Here is a 15,282-nt window from a genome sequence, read left to right as displayed (position 1 = left end):
ATTTACAAAAGTATTGCACAAAAGGTATTGTACAGTGAGGTGAAGAGGCACTACAGCTTAGTTGTTCCCTCCTTTGTCCTCCTGTTTCCCCTCCCTCTCCCCTCCAGAGAGGAGTTAAACAGTCTGATGGCGTGTGGGACAAAGGAGTTTTTAAGTCTGTTAGTTCTTGTCTTTGGGAGAAGCAACCTGTCACTGAACAGACTCTTCTGATTGTTTATGGCCGTGTGCAGAGGATGCCCAGCATTGTTCATAATGTCCAGCAGTTTCTTTAATGTCCTTTTCTCTGCCACTGTCACCAGAGTGTCCAGCTTCATGCCGACCACAGAGCTAGCCCTCCTGATCAGTTTCTCCAGCCTGGATGAGTCCCTCTTTGCTGTGCTGCTCCCCCAGCACACCACAGCATAGAAAAGTACTCCAGCAACCACCGACTGGTAAAACATCCTCAGGAGCTTCCTGCAGATGTTAAAAGACCTCAGCCTCCTGAGGAAGTACAGTCGGCTTTGGGCTTTTTTATACAGGTGCTCTGTGTTGCATGACCAGTCCAGTTTGTTGTCCACCCACAGCCCGAGGTACTTGTACTTGTTGACCACCTCCACCTCCTCCCCCTCTATCTGAACCGGCAGTGGACCTTCTCTGGACCTCCCGAAGTCCACAACCAGTTCCTTAGTCTTTGAGGTGTTGAGTTGCAGGTGGTTTGTGTGACTCCATGCGACAAAGTTCCTCACCAGACTTCTGTACTCCTCTTCCTGATCATCCCAGATACACCCCATGATGGCTGTGTCGTCTGCAAACTTCTGAATATGGCATAATTCAGAGTTGTAGCAGAAGTCAGAGGTGTACAGGGTGAAGAGAAGAGGGGACAGCACAGTTCCCTGTGGTGCTCCTGTGCTGCTGACCACAGTGTCAGACGTGATGTCCTTCAGCCTGACGTACTGTGGTCTGTCGGTGAGGTAGTCGGAGATCCAAGCGACCAGGCAGGGGTCCACCTCCATCCTGTTCAGTTTTTCCTGAAGCATACAGGGCCGGATGGTATTAAAGGCACTGGAAAAGTCAAGAAACAGGATCCTGACCGTGCCTTTTCCCCCATCCAGGTGTGAGTGGGCTCTGTGTAGGAGGTACAGGATGGCATCCTCCACTCCGACACCCGCCTTGTATGCAAACTGTAGTGGGTCCTGGGCATGTTGTACCTGTGGTCGGAGGAGGTTGAGGAAGAGCCGCTCTAGAGTCTTCATAAGATGTGACGTCAGTGCCACCGGTCGGAAGTCATTCAGCTCATTGGGCCGGTTCTTTTATATACCACCCATTAAAAAGATTCAAAATACAGTTTCAAACAGTAGTAACTGAATATATACTTATAGCAATCTACTCTTCATTTTTGATTATATTAACTACAAAAAAAGTTTAGCTAGCCAAACAACAACTTTAGCTGAGTATAAGCTAACATTATACCAGCTAATGTTAGACTCCAGTATGCTAAATACTAAACTTCTAAGAAACAGTTTAATTATTCTCAAATTGTATTAGCAATTATTTGCGTCAGAGTCCAACAACATTAGATCCACTTCAAAGAATTTTTCACCAACGCTTGTAACAGAGGCTAACAGCAGCCAACAGAGTGTAACAGCAGCTAACAGAGGCTAACAGCAGCCAAAAGAGGGTAACAGCAGCTAACAGCAGCCAAAAGAGTGTAACAGCAGCTAACAGAGGCTAACAGCAGCCAACAGAGTATAACAGCAGCTAACAGAGGCTAACAGCAGCCAAAAGAGGGTAACAGCAGCTAACAGCAGCCAAAAGAGTGTAACAGCAGCTAACAGAGGCTAACAGCAGCCAACAGAGTGTAACAGCAGCTAACAGAGGCTAACAGCAGCCAACAGAGTGTAACAGCAGCTAACAGAGGCTAACAGCAGCCAACAGAGTGTAACAGCAGCTAACAGAGGCTAACAGCAGCCAAAAGAGTGTAACAGCAGCTGTGGCGAAAACAGCAGCTTTTAAGAAGAAAAGTTAACTATATCCTCAAAAACTCACCGCAATAGTGAACTTGTCTCATGTCCTTTCCTGAGTAAATGAAGGCAGATGCTGCACAACCAGCACCAACAGCAGAGTGACAGCATTCCACAAACAGGGAAAAACTCAGGGTTTGGTCCAAACAGTAGTAGAAACAAGCCAGCTGGCCTTGGCCTTCATGGGGTACAAACCAGATTTATTGTTTCTGATCTATCTTGGCTGTCTAAAACATGTTTGTCCTATAGCCTCCACCCAGCTAGGATTATGCACCTAAACTGGCTGGAGTAAGAAAACGTTTCACTGCAATCTGCAGTCTACTGACATCAGGCTGTGAGATTCTACACACTGTAACTGCTGGTAACTTTTTCATGATTTTACTCTAACTGGAAACTAGGAGCAGACTCAGACATCAAGATACAAGAAAAAACATATTTATTTACAAAGTGAAGCAATGAGGAAGAAGTGAGCGAGCCTGGGAGAGTGACTCTGCCAAAGAGAAAGGAAGGACCATCAAACTCGCCCCAGAACCCGGCATGTTTTTAGGGTTGTCTTATTTTATATGAATGAACAAATAGTTCTTCTACATTCACATTTGTCCAGGTTTAATAAGGTGTTGTCTGTGCTTTCTATAGATGTGTTGCTTTTGACAGCAGGTTGTTTCTGTTTCCAGCTGTAAATCTGTCTTACAGATATGAAAATGCAAACATAACTGTCAAAAAAGACAAAATCATTTTTCATAATGTGAAACTTTTGTTTTGAATTTGCCACTGTTAGGGTTTAAATGAAACTGTGAACAGATGTGTTACTGTGATGTCTTCATGGAGTCATGTAACTGTTATGGGTGAAAAGGCAGACCTGTGGAAATGCACTCTGCATGATGCACTCTTTTTCAGCCTTCTGATTGGTTGCTTTGTGCCACACTTCCTGCCCTAGAACAGCTGAAGTGCTGTATGTGAGGAAACGAGCAGCGGATGGTGAAATAGAGGTGAGATGGAAATTTAAGCAGCCAGATGAAGACATGGGCAGCACTGAGCCTTCAGAGAGCTCGGTGATGATCAATGAAGATCCAGAGAATGAAGGTGAGGTTGTCCTGCAGGGATACTCAGGCTGCTGTTTGGCTCAGTTTAGTGTCAGATTAGCTCCAGTCTGCATTCATATCCGAGTGCAGTCAGTGAGAGTTTAGTTTGAAGAATTACTGCCGAGTAACCAGCTAATAAAATTATTGTAATCACCTTTTATTTCACAGTAAATAATGGACAATCCAAGCATGCTGCATGACAGATGTTCAGTCCTTTGAGTCAAATCCTTTAAACAACTTCAGTCGTGTCTGAAACTTCAGTTTGTTTTTTCATTTTAATCTGTAAATGCTAACTTGTTAGCATAGTAGGGTTTTCCATGAAGGAAAAAAGATTACAGGCCCTATTAGTGATGGTGTTTGTTATGTTAAGTTTCCAAAACCTTTATTAGAAAATAAATCAAATGTATGCAGAGGCCGCATTCACAGTGTTGACCCTTCTTCATGCTGAGTATCAGCACCTGGGCCCAAATAGCCGGAAGACTCCCCAAAGCTTAATCTGACTGAGAATCTGTGATGAGTCCTTAAAAAGCCCACAAACTGTGCTCATGTTGGAGCTCTGAGGTACAAACAGCTCTCGACCAATCCGGATCTGACCCAGAAGCTGCATGGAGAAGCTTCAACACTGAATCCAGACTGTTTGCACATATTTGATTGATCTGCCGAGAAAAGTCTTTGAAACTAAAATATTTCCGATTGTTTTCACTTCATCGTGAATGAATGAATTTAGATGCATTTTTATTTTTGTGCGTATATCGAATTATTAAGTTTCCATGTGTGCACTATTACATGCATATCGATGTCAGTGCAGCACGTGGCCTATGAAAGTCATTCGAAATGTCTCTTTGAGAAAACTGCTCATGAATTTGTGGTCAGCGGATGCATTTTGGGATAAAGTGATTCCACAGTTAGACACAAGAGTGGGACTTTTCTCACATGCAAACCTTTTTGTAACAGATGAGCAGGAGCTTCCAGAGCTGAGGATCGTCCTGTTCGGGAGGACGACGGTTGGGAAAAGTACGCTAGGAGGCATCATCCTGGGGGACAGTGCTGCATTCACGTTGAGCGATCCTCATGGAGAGCGCACAAAGACCTGCCACGTGGAAAGAAAGACAGACTCTGACAGTCACAGCGTGGTTGTTGTGGACACTCCGGGTCTGTTTAAAATGGGATCAAGTGAAGAGGACGTGGTGAAAGAGATCAAGTGGGCCACTGAAAACGTTGAACCTGGTCCTCATGTGTTCCTGTTGGTGGAAAGGCTCAAAATCATCACATCTGAAGAGTTAAAAGCACTGCAGGTTTTTGAACGCACTTTTGGCAAACGTGCAGTGGCCTACGTTACGGTGGTGTTCACCCACAAAAACGATCCGAGAGGGAACGAAGCTGACATAAAAGAGGGCATGAAAGACAATGAGCACCTCAGGGAACTGATTGAACGGTGCCAGTGGAGATATTTTATTTTTAACATTGCTGACAGGAGCCCTGTTCAAGTCACCGAGCTGCTGGAGAAGATAACTCAGGAGAGACAAGATTACTCGGACTTCTTCTACACGCCTCAGATGCTCCAGGCGGCTGAAAAAGCTGTGAACGAGGAGCGAAGCAAAGACGACCGCAGGAGGAAAGCATCAGAAAACAGACTGGCTATTCTTGAGAAGAGCGGATTGTTGGGAATATTTCTCGGGAGTGTTGTTGGGTATTTTAGCTGTGGTGGTGAGCTGACACCTACATCAGGAGCTCTACTGGGAGCTTTACTGGGTATGATACTGATAATGGGAATGACATTTTCAGGGATCTGTGTATTCGAGAAATACCATAAAAAGTGACTTTTCACTCATCTGCAGGGAATCCTGAGCTGGAAACTTTCTAAAGTTACTTATAGCATCAACACAGTGTGACACACTGACACAGCATCTGTGAGAGAGGGCTGATGCTGCTCTATCTAAAGTCCTGTAAAGACATGGGCGCAGGCCAAAGGGAATATAAAAACCATCCACTGACAAGACACTGCCCCCTGTTGGTAAAACAAGCCACAACATGCTGCATGGCCAAAAGCAGCATCTCACAGAAGAACGCAAACAAGTCGACACATGTTAGTCTGTTAATCTACAGAACCAGTCAGACCTCTGAACAGCGGATCAGGACAAAGCTGCTCAAAGAAACAACCTGCATAGTTATACAAGCACAACATGCAGTGAAATGTGACCTGATGCGCTCCTGTGCAGAAACAGAGAACATTATAGTAAATACATGCAAAGAGGACATTATGTGCAGTAAGCGAGTGAATTATATACATCAAGTAAATTCAATAGAATAAAACAATCTGGAAATTTGCAGTTCGAAATTCGAGAATGTACATTGTGAGAGTGGGGTGTGAAAGTGAAGCCAGATCAGGATGTGATAACAATGAGTCCTGTCTCAGTCACTTATGGTTGATGGAGCTTGGGGGGGCAAAGATAGAAGCTCCTCTTGAGCCTCTCTGTTCTAGCCTGCATGGTGCCTGATTACAGAAGCTGGGACAGTTTATTGCTGGATGGGTCCTTCCATATCTGAGCAGCTCTGGTTCAGCATCTTCTGATTTAAATGTCGTGTAGAGGGAAAGCGTTCTGCCGTATGGAGCAGTCTACGAAGAGCTTTTTTATCCTTGACACAGCTGGTCTGTGTGAGGATGCTCTCCACAGCGCCTGTAAAGAAAGTCCTGAGGATCTCTGGAGAGACCCTGAGCTTCTTCAGTTGTCGTAGGTGGTACAGGCGCTGCCTGGCCTTTCTGGACTGCACCTGGATGTGGGCAGACCATGTCAGGTCTGAGCAGATGTGGACACCGAGATACTTGATGGATTAAAACAATGATCGGCACACAAACTGGTCACACGCTGCCTCCTTGTGGTAACAATTTTCATTACATGTCATTACAAACGTGCCTCTGGCCAAGTCTGTCCATTCATCCATTCATTCTCTTCTGCTTATCCAACAATCCTCACCTTAATTATATCTTCCTCTTAAATGTTGTATCCTTGTCTTATTTATACCCCTGCTAGCTTCCATTGTTTTTCTACATATACATAATATTTTTAACTTCTGTTGTTTTGTGTCACTGGGACCTAAATACTTCATCTGCTCCTGTTCTTATACCTCACGTGTTGGAACAGCAAAGCCCAAAGATCCAAGTTATCCAAAGAAGACAGGAAGAACTGACAGCACGATGCATACAAACCAGGACTATGAAGCCAGGTGTAGGAACCATTTTGTGATGTTACCTTATGTGTGAAACTTTTTGTGTTTTTACAGTATGGTGTGTTTATGTGACTGTATTTAAGGTAGACACACGTAGTTAATGTCAGGTGTTGTTGGTCGGACGGAGCAAACGGTTTGTGATTTATGTTACGTGATGTTGGATACTGTTGAACAACAAATACAGGAATGTATTAAAGATGTTATACAGACAGGATGAGTAGAGTTTCACTGATAACAGTGGCACCGCGTCACCCCAACCATCGAACACCTCCGTGGATTCAAGCGTCGGCTGAGCCTCTACACCAGGAATATGAACAGACAGAAACTGGGACAGCAAAACTAATGAACTCACAACACAAAACACTATAAAAAGTAATAAAATCAAAGACGGGAAAAACAAACAGCACAATAACGACTAACAAATAGAACTAGAAAGACCAAAAACTCAAAGTGCAGGCTCCAAAACCCAGGAGGAGCTGCCTGGATGTGTGCAGAAAGATTCGACCTCAGAACCAAAAGCACAAATCAAAGTACAGGTACGTGCACTCAGAGTGAGCTCAGCGTGTGCAGGGTATCGCTTTCTGTTGTCTGGATTCACTTATCCTAACCGGAGATCAGGACAACCAGTTATCAGATGGTAAAGTTTCACACGAGAGACCAATGACGCTGATGACTGTGCCGTCAGCAGAGCAGCTGATTGTTCACAGAAAGAATAAACAAAACATTAGAAAAACATGATGTCGTCACACAGTTTGGTCATAAAGACTGGAGAAGAGCGGCTGTGTTAATAAAGTTTAGCCTGTTTGAAACCTGGGAGGAGAGCCGAGGAGGAGATTATGGCGAAATCGTGCTTCGTAGCTACGGAGCACTCTGACATCACATGGCCTGCAGAAGCAAACACATGCAATGACGTGTGCATTTACAGTGACGCAGCAGCACTAACAGCGCCAAACAGACGGACGACCTGAACTCAAAGACAAAAGATGACAAACTGACCCAGGAACCATTATATGCATTTCACTCAGCACCAGTCCAGACCAGCTTCACCAGTAACAGCAACGTGTGCAAATAAAAGACAACAGCAGGTGAAAGTCTTTCACACACACAGGTTACAAAGAAGCCTTCGTTTCTTTCAAATATATGCAAACAATTGCAGAAATCATCATATGAACAACTATGTGATTAAATTCTCTGATGATAAAGCAGTTTTTTAACGTAAGATTCAGATGTTGCTACAAATCAGCAACATCTGAATCTGTTGTCTGGTGTCCCTCGCCTGATGCTCTCTGTGAGAGCTGCTGTTACACTCGTTCCTGCACGCCTTCCTCTAAGTCTGCACAAACACCTTTTCTATTATTTTGAGTGCTCAGTATGCAATCAACTATTAAAGTGATCTAAAATCAGTGCAGTCCCCGTGCCATTTGCCAGAACAGCTTTTGTAAACCAAACTTTTCCAGCTCTCACACTCTGCTGAGGTGGTTTGGGCCTCTGACGGAGATGCCTCCTCGGCACCTCCTGAGTGTTCCAAGCATGTCCCAGTGGAAGGACTGGGCAGACCCAGGACACTCTGGACAGATTACATCTCCCAGCCAGCCTGCGAACGCTGTAGTGTTGCCCTGGATAAGCCTGAGGAGCTGGCTGGGGAGCGGGGAAAAATGGATGGGTGGAGTTTTCTAACCGTATATATATATATATATATCCTTTTATAGTTTAAGTAATGTAAAGCCAGTCTGGTGGCCTTATTGATGTAAAAATCAAAACTGAGATCACTGTCAAAATGATACCGAAGTTCCGACTCGCTCCCTGAGTTTCAGAGAAAAGGATGACAACTATGAACAAATCTGTTTCTGACATTTTGGAACAACAAAAATGTTCCCATGTTGTCTCTGCTCAGCTCTGAAAACAGACGCCAAGTAGTTCATCTCATCGATGCAGCTCAGCAGCATGACGTGCAGTACTCCCACGCAACATCGCGGTTCGCCTTTGGAGGTCACCACAGATTTATCAGTAAATTTATATTGTGTGAAATGTATTATTATGCTGCCTATGGCTATTTGAATGTTGTTAGAATTTAATCATTTTTGTGGTGCAATAAGCATCTTCTAGTCTAAAACATTAATAACAATATAAATACCATGTTATAGCTGAACAGCACAGCACTGATCCAGTCTATGCACCAAGGTATTCTCATTTATTCACACATTTAAGAGGCTTCACAGATGCCATATTACTCAGGTGATGACTCTTCACTGAATATCTAAGATTTGTCTCTAAAGTGTGTTTAAGAGTGTACGAAGGGTTTGTAACAGTGCAGAGAGGATTTTATGGCTTATAATGCATGAAAATACTAAAATAAACAATCATTTTGATCATCACGTCAACAGTTTCGAACGCAGCAGTGAGATCAACAAGAACTGAAACTGAAACTGTCTGTGAGTCACTGCTGATCCTCAGAGCTCTCTCTGTGCTGTGATTGGTTCTTATCGTAAAGTCTACAAGTTAAAAATATTCATTCAGTTGTTTATAAACATTTTTTCAAATATGTTGATGAGGGATGAAAGAAAAAAGGTCCATAATTATCAATTATCAGTGGGGTTCTTTTACTGAGTGGTAGCAGCAGCACATTCAAGAGAAACATGGAAAGTTCTAGACTGTAGAGAGCCCCTATCCCCCCCACCCACACCTCCAAACCAGATCCTAGAACCAGGTTGAGGTGCTTCCATAGCAGCACTCTGAGCTGTGAACGATACAGGTCAGCCCGTCCAATCTCCCAGAGGAGGACATCTGAGAGCGTTCTCCTGTGGAGAGCTCCTGGAGCTCAGAGACTATCAGGACACAAAGAGAAGAAGACGTCTGTCTTTCAGCAGGTTATCAAGAACCTACTTCTGTTTTATTACATGCACGAGGTTATACAAAGGCAACAAGTGAAACAAGTCCGACATGTACAGGAGAATGACCTTTGACCTCTGATCTCGGTCCATCTATGAGACGGACATGTTCCTCTGCTAACACAGGGAGACGTCTGCAGACACGTCCCACTGTCTGTCTGCATGTTCACATGTGTTTGCTGCTCAAAGGCACAAGGTCAGGACTTCCTGCACAACAAGTTCAGGCACAAAATCCAAAGCAGAGCTGGTACTTAATACAACACACAATAACAATAACAGTCAGACATCATTTAGACTGTTTACCAAACTCCTCAGCACGAGCCTGTGGGTTCACATCAGGACAGATGTGACTGTGATCATATGTGCTCATGCTCTGGACTACAGAACATGCTCTAACATATACTGATACAAGAGTACAAATACTGGATTACATGTGTATGTGAGTAGAAATGCTGTCTTACATGCATTAGAATACAGGTAATGGATTATGTTTATATATATGTTTACAACACCAAACTTTTTTACAGCATGTGAAAGTTGAAGCACCTTTCTCCAGCCACCTAATTGATCTCATCCAGAGATGAAAACTCTTCAGCGTGTTCTGGGTCTGCTCACCTCACCCAGGGGGCGTCCAGTCTTCCTGTATTCTGTATGTAGCTTTGAGTCTTAGATCCCAGGGAGGTTGAGGTGTGCGATCTCCCTGTGGTTGCAGCACCCCAGCCTGCCAGCCCAGAGACACCCCCTCAGATCTCCATGGGCGAAGGCGTATCAACCAAGAGTCCTATAACATCCAGAGCCATTAGGAGCTGAGTCTTGGTCACCTCAGTGGAGATGTTTGACTATCTCAGTGACCAGGGAGGGGCGAGTTATCCCCCTTATCCCCAGACTGGGGATACTACGGAGGTCCTCAAAGCATTCCTTCACCTGCCCGACTTTACCCTCAGTTGAGGTTAACACCATCCTATCCTGCTATACACTGTGCGAGCAGAGCACTGCTTTCCCCTTTTTAGTTGGCTGACGGTTTGCTATAAATGCTTCAAGACACGCAAAGAAAGTCGAAAGTCTTGTTCTGTGGCCCAACTGAAATCTTCCAGCATCCAGTTTTTGGTTCAGCCACTGACCGAGCCTTGTTCTGCTTGTTCTGCCAGTATGTGCAGCTGCCTCCAAGTCCCCAAGCCCAACAGGATCCTTCAGCTTGATGGCTCCCTTCACCTTCGGTGCACACCATCTGGTTTGGGGATTAACACTACAATAGGCACCAACCATCCGCTCGGACTCCCAGCCTCCCTCAGTATGCCGTCAAAGTTCTGCCAGAGTTGGGATCAGGAAACAGTCCTGTAAAAGGGCTTTGATTCACGTCCACCTCTTTTTATCCTATTTTAACTGCTTCAGACTCCCAAAAGGAAAGACTGTGAAAGCCAAAATTTGAGAAATATTATTTGAAGCATCTTGTTGCTTATTTATTGACGTGTGTCTCAAGCAAACCCAGGCTGAACCCTGAACCCTCTCCCTGCACGTACACTGAAGCAACAGCAGTAACTAGAAAATATTTAGTTGTTTATGCTGCAAATCGCTGGTTCTGTCTTATGAACTGTTCCTGGAATAGAACATTTAACTGCGTTTAACTCGTTTTGAAAAGCTCAACCAGTCAGCAGCCGACTGAACAAATAACTTTTAGAATAAAGAACTTTACTCAAAAATAAAGTAAAATACATAAACATACATCTTTATGGTTTCTAGACTAGATTTGGTCAGATCAGCGTAAGCAACAAAATCACTGATGCTGTCTGAAATCTATCTGCATAATGCCTGAATTTTAATTTTAGCAAGTACGCCTAAAAACGCTATTCCCACGAACAGCATCATACCAACTACAGCTCCAACCCCAGCTCCTGTTGTAGGCGTCAGCTCACCACCACAAATAAAATACCCTGCTGCACAGCCGACAGCCATTCCAATCAAACCACACCGGTCATAAAAAGAGCGCCACTCTTCTTCTGGCTTTGGTTTTGTTTCCTTTCGTGTTTTCAGAGCTTCCTCAGCCTCCTGGAGCATCTTAGACGTGTAGAAAGGTTGACATTTTTCTCCCGTCATCTTGTTTATAATCCCCAGCAGCTCGTCGAGTTGAGACCCTTGTTGTTCGTCTCTAATGTTAAAAACAAAGCATCTTTGCTGGAACTGATCGGTTAATCTTCTGAGGGATTTCAGTGTTTCCTGCTTGAAAGCGTCGATTTCCTTCCTTTTAGTGGTGAACACCACTATAGTGTAGTCCACTGCCTGTTTACCAAACGTGTCCTGAAAAGTCTTCAGTGCGTCTAATTTCTCTTGTGAGATCTCTTTAAACCTCTCCACGAACAGGAACACATGAGGACCAGGTTCAGCCTGTTTGATGGACCGCTTGATCTCTTCCACCACTTCCTTTCCATCATCATCTACTTTAAACAGACCTGGAGTGTCAACAACAACCACGTCTCGACCCGTGATGGTCTTTCTTTCCTTACGGCACTTCTTTGAGTCCTTATCAGAAGTGAATATTTCTCTGTTGCCCAGGATGATGCCTCCTAGAGTACTTTTACCCTGTCCACTCTGTCCATACAGGACGATCCTCAGCTCACCTGTTGGAAGAACGTCAGTGAGAATTATGATCACTCACTTCAAATACAGTTATTACTTCAAATTCATCGATCTATCAGTCTCAACCCTGATGTGGGTCACTTCTCATCTTTTGAACCCAAAATGTTTAATCGAAAAGCTGTTAAACCCTTTAAAGCAGATATGCTGCATTTGGTCAGACGTGGATATTGTTTGACATTAAAAATGTTGCTTTTAAGTAATTTTTCTAAAAACTAAACACGTAAAAAAAACTGTTAAAAGTCATTCAGCCTCCGGTTTTGGTTCTGCGCTTGAGCCCAATCCCTATTCTCGGGCCATTGAGCCATGCCAATAAATCCTCATCTGAACTTAATCCCTCCACTAGAGGGCAGTACAACCACCTGCTCTAATTAAATGGGTTGCAAACTGCCAGTAAAACAGAAGAAGATGAAAGAGAAATGAAATAATAGTCATGCTGTGAGAGAGCGCAGCACGTAATGGCAATAGATAAATATTTGAAAAGAAAAAGTCAGTCTGAGAAAACTCTGATCCAGATGATCCAGAGTTTTTTTGGTGGTGTGATTTCTCTGAAGTGAAATATAGATTGGTAAACACCGGTCTTAGGATTGTTGCCATTCCTCCTCCTCATCCTGTGATTGGAAGAGTCTGATAGTTGACTCAGGGGTGTCAAAAGTGCAGGAGGGACTGATGAAGAGGCCAAGCTGCTAGCAAGTCGGCTACAAGATAAACTACCATAGTGAATCCCTAAAACAGAGCGAATCAACAGAGACTGTGCTTTGGAAAAAAGTATGTGATGATTACACTATGAAATAAGAAGTTATCAGTACGTTTTTCATTGAAATGGCTACAAAAACACCACTGTGTGCTGTAACAGGAAGTGTCCCACTACCACAGAAAGAGCCAACACCATTTAGAAGAGAGAGGCCTGATGCAATAATCCATATTTCACTGTTTTATCACTTGGTGCAGGACATTATATTTTTCTTTCTTTGTGATTTTTTTGGTATTTTTTAATGTTTTTGCAGTTTTTTGGTTTCGTTTTTTTTAGGTGTGCGAGCTGACACAGTCCTGCAGAGCTGCGGTCCTGCTGCTTTTTAATGCATCTCTATAACACAGCTGAATCAAATGGTTGGATTACCTCTTGTTTGGCAAAGACCTGGCAACAAGCTATTCATTTGATTCAGGTGTGTCAGAACAAGAATGTGTCTAAAAGCTGCAGGACGGTACCTCTGCAGGACTCGAGTTGGACACCCCTGCCCTGAGGGGACGGGGTTTGGGGGTAACAGGAGGAGAGAAGCTGCAGAGAGGCGACTGCAACTCTGCTTCCTGGTCCCAACTCTGGAGATTCATGGTTTTGGGCAGCTTAATACATTTCAGCAGATTTCTAGAAATGAGAGCTGCTACAAATCACAGGGCTGAACACACAATACACGGTTCAGTTTACTTCTCTTAACTGGCTGGTTTATTTGTAACTGAGAATAGAAACTCCAGAGTCGATTCCACAAAATTCTACCTTCTTAACTTCTTGTCTACATCTGCTTGTAAAGGTTGGTGCAGCTCTGTTTAAAGGTCTCACTTGGAGAGATGAACTCTTTTTATCACTCTTATCAGTCACAAATTTTGTTGCTATATATAGTTTGACATTTTGAATTTAGGGCACTGAAGCATCGTTTTGACATCACAGAAATATAAATTAACTGACAGATTTTGTACCTCAGCAAGATACTGAGAAGCTGATTTCGTTTCTTGTAGAAATAATTCTGCAGTGCTGTTTGTATTGGTCCCAAACACTATCAGAGTTATGGTTAGTTAAGCATGCTGACAGAGTTTGAAGAGAGCCGGTCGAGTCCTCATATGGATCGATGTGAACTTGTGTTAAATGTAATGTTATCATCAGAATACATGTTGAATTTAAAGGAATTGTTCATGAATCATTAAATGGCTTCTGTCCAAATATATATGAGATCATTAATGGTAACACACAGATCTGAAACTAAACAGGCTGATGAGGCATTCAGTCACCGTGCTGTCCATGCAGCCATATCGGCCTCAAGGCTGAACAAAACAAATTCACCCTGATAACGACGGTGTTTAGTCTGTTCCTCCCCGACGCAAGGCCACCTGGGTCGGCTGGAGGACTGTTTACTTAGCCCGGCAGGGCGAAGGACACGGTCTCAGCTAAACTCAGGACACACACACTGATACACACTCATCCTCCCGTTCCAAACGCCTTCGATGCTTGTCTCCTCCCGGGCAGATGGCGGTCGACTGGACCAGCGCAGACATGCTGCAGGACCGGACGCGCCGTCTACACCGGCTCTCACCTTTACCCGCCCCTGTTGCTGTCTTGTGTCTCTGGGGTGCATCGACAGTCATGTGCTTTTTGAGCTGGGGTGTTTTTTCTGTTCTCCCACTAGGAGCTCAGTCTGAGTGGAGTGTTTTTCTCCTCCTCTCACCTCATGTTATGTATTTTCGTTGTTTTTTCCTGTCAGCCTACCTCTCTGACGTCTCCCAGTCTGATGTTTGTGTAAAGTTTGTTCAGAGGGTTCCTTTGTAAGTGTGCATGCACCATTAGCGTGCTGCCTGCTGTAACCCATAATTTCCTTCAGGATTAATAAAGCGATTCTGATTCTAAATAAACTTCCCTCGTCTACAGCAGCTCACTCAGTCACTGCATTCGTCTCCAGTGAAAACGTCTCTAAATGCTGCTCGGTACTAATCAGGCTTCAAACCGAACATAAAGGAACAATCTAACATCTCTGAACCAAACATCTGTCCAGATGAGCTGCTGCTGGTTTGTTTCAGGAATTAATTACTATCCCAAATATCAAACTAAACTCCACCCAGTGATCCTCCACCCTGAGTAGGATAACTTCACTTACCCATGTTTTCTGGATTTTCATCATAAATAGGAATCCTGGAGCACGTCGATAGCTTAGTATAGCTCATGTTGGCGTTTCTGTCTCACCTCTACATCACAATCAGTTATTTGTTTCCTCCTCACAACACTTCACCAGTCTGAGGGGTGAAAAAAAGTGCGTCAAGTAAAGTGTATTTCCACACGTCTGGTTCCTCACCCCTAACCTCACAGTTACATCCCTGCATGAAGACATCGTGGTAACACACCATGTGTTAATAGTTTCATCAGCTAAAGTGTCCTGTGAGTGCAGAAAGTCGGCTAAACACAGTTTTTACATTCTGGAACATGTTTTGCTCTCTTTCTAAGCCACAGTGTCCAACTCCAGGCCTCGAGGGCCGGCGTCCTGCAGGCTTTAGATGTGTCCTGCTCCAACGCAGCTGATTCACATGGCTAAATGACCTCCTCAGCATATCTTGAAGTTCTCCAGAAGCCTGGTAATGAACTGATCATGTGATTCAGGTGTGTTGGCCTGGGGTGAGATCTAAACCCTGCAGGACACCGGCCCTCGAGGCCTGGAGTTTGACACCCGTGTTCTAAGCTCTTCGGGCTGT

The 15,282-nt window shown here is 44.1% G+C and overlaps 2 protein-coding genes across 2 annotated transcripts; one reads left to right on the top strand and one right to left on the bottom strand.

Moving 5' to 3' along the window:
• The first annotated feature begins 2,874 nt into the window (after window positions 1-2,874).
• On the top strand, window positions 2,875-6,524 carry LOC309704903 (GTPase IMAP family member 5-like). The gene is made up of 2 exons (XM_082530391.1): window positions 2,875-3,083; window positions 4,037-6,524. Exons 1-2 carry the CDS (start codon window positions 3,023-3,025, stop codon window positions 4,900-4,902), a joined length of 927 nt encoding a protein of 308 aa, XP_082386517.1. The 5' UTR covers window positions 2,875-3,022; the 3' UTR covers window positions 4,903-6,524.
• Window positions 6,525-10,992: 4,468 nt separating this feature from the next.
• On the bottom strand, window positions 10,993-15,063 carry LOC309705629 (GTPase IMAP family member 4-like; the record flags this gene model as incomplete). Its single annotated transcript, XM_082531541.1, has 2 exons — window positions 14,694-15,063; window positions 10,993-11,813 (listed from the first exon to the last, which is right to left on the bottom strand). Exons 1-2 carry the CDS (start codon window positions 14,758-14,760, stop codon window positions 10,993-10,995), a joined length of 888 nt encoding a protein of 295 aa, XP_082387667.1. The 5' UTR covers window positions 14,761-15,063.
• Between the last annotated feature and the right edge of the window lie 219 nt (window positions 15,064-15,282).

This window comes from Aulonocara stuartgranti, assembly GCF_965226115.1.
Source record: "Aulonocara stuartgranti genome assembly, chromosome: 4".
Classification (NCBI taxonomy): domain Eukaryota; kingdom Metazoa; phylum Chordata; class Actinopteri; order Cichliformes; family Cichlidae; genus Aulonocara; species Aulonocara stuartgranti.
The sequence above is the reverse complement of the archived record's forward strand: the minus strand, read 5'-3'. Positions and strand labels throughout refer to the sequence as shown.

Excerpts from the sequence above, each read along its gene's own strand:
- LOC309704903 (XM_082530391.1), top strand. The coding sequence starts at position 3,023 with ATGGGCAGCACTGAGCCTTCAGAGAGCTCGGTGATGATCAATGAAGAT. Across the intron at positions 3,084-4,036 it reads TGAAGATCCAGAGAATGAAG|ATGAGCAGGAGCTTCCAGAG; the intron begins GTGAGGTTGTCC and ends TTTTTGTAACAG.